The 984-nt window shown below is 59.6% G+C and overlaps 1 protein-coding gene across 1 annotated transcript; it reads left to right on the top strand.

The window, feature by feature from the left end:
• Positions 1–7: 7 nt before the first annotated feature.
• Positions 8–978, top strand: LOC107682655 (putative RNA-binding protein 15; the record flags this gene model as incomplete). Its single annotated transcript, XM_016478829.1, has 1 exon — positions 8–978. A coding segment is annotated over one exon (971 nt), but the record flags the coding sequence as incomplete, so codon positions are not given.
• Between the last annotated feature and the right edge of the window lie 6 nt (positions 979–984).

The raw sequence follows: 984 nt of genomic DNA, 5'->3' as shown, positions 1-984 counted from the left end.
GCAGCCCCTCCCTTTGCAACACTATGAAATCGTGGCTGAGTCTTTTGTCCATCGCGCCACCCCTGAGGCCATCAGGGTCCGAGAACGAACTCCCCCACCACTGCACTTCAGAGAACGAGAACTGTATGCTGGGGCTGAATGGCCTGTGCCTGCCATTCGTGAACGTGTACGAACGCCTGCATTTGAGCCCCTCGAACACTTGGAGCACGAGCGACGGCGAGAGGCGTGGTCACTGGAGCGGGAGCTGCCAGGCAGGGATGCAGCACGCAAGCGACGGCTCATGGAGGATGGGAGACATCTGGAGTGTTCACCTGACAGCAGCAGCGAGTGGGCGGCCCGACGTCGCAGACCGCCATCCCTTGAGGGCAGCCCAGGAGGGAGCAGTCGAGATGGACGATTCAGTGACTCTGAGCGGCCAGCGAGAGCAGACCGTGTGTCCCCTGCACGAGAGAGCCACAGCAGCCTGGACAGAGCCCCTGGTGAAAAGCGCATCAAAAGCAGTAGCACTCTCTCAGAGTCTAGTGTCGGCGCGAGTCCTGCGGAGAGAAAGCGCAAAGCGGGCGATTCAGCCAAAGGTGCCTCCAAGAGAGACCGATCTGAGAGCAGCTCCAAAAGCAGCCAGGCTTCAAAGCAGGATGCAGGGGGGAAGCTGAGCATGGCCTGGAATGGCATGCTGCTCCTAAAAAACAGTAATTTCCCAGCCAGCATGCACCTTCTGGAGGGGGACCTGAGCATTGCCAACAGTCTCCTCATCGACGGCAGCACGGGCGGTAAAGTCACACAACTACGCATCACACAACGCCTTCGCCTTGACCAGCCCAAGATCGATGAAGTATCTCGGCGCATCAAAGTTGCAGGCCCAGGCGGGTATGCGGTTCTACTGGCGGTTCCGGGCAGCTCCGAGGAGACTTCGTCTTCGGACCCAGCAGCATCGACGCAGAGGCCCCTGCGCAACTTAGTTTCGTACCTGAAGCAAAAGCAGGC

Source organism: Sinocyclocheilus anshuiensis, unplaced genomic scaffold (assembly GCF_001515605.1).
Source record: "Sinocyclocheilus anshuiensis isolate Anshui unplaced genomic scaffold, SAMN03320099.WGS_v1.1 C32441570, whole genome shotgun sequence".
Taxonomy (NCBI): Eukaryota; Metazoa; Chordata; class Actinopteri; order Cypriniformes; family Cyprinidae; genus Sinocyclocheilus; species Sinocyclocheilus anshuiensis.
Note: the sequence above shows the minus strand (reverse complement) of the source record. Positions and strands in the feature narration are given on the sequence as shown.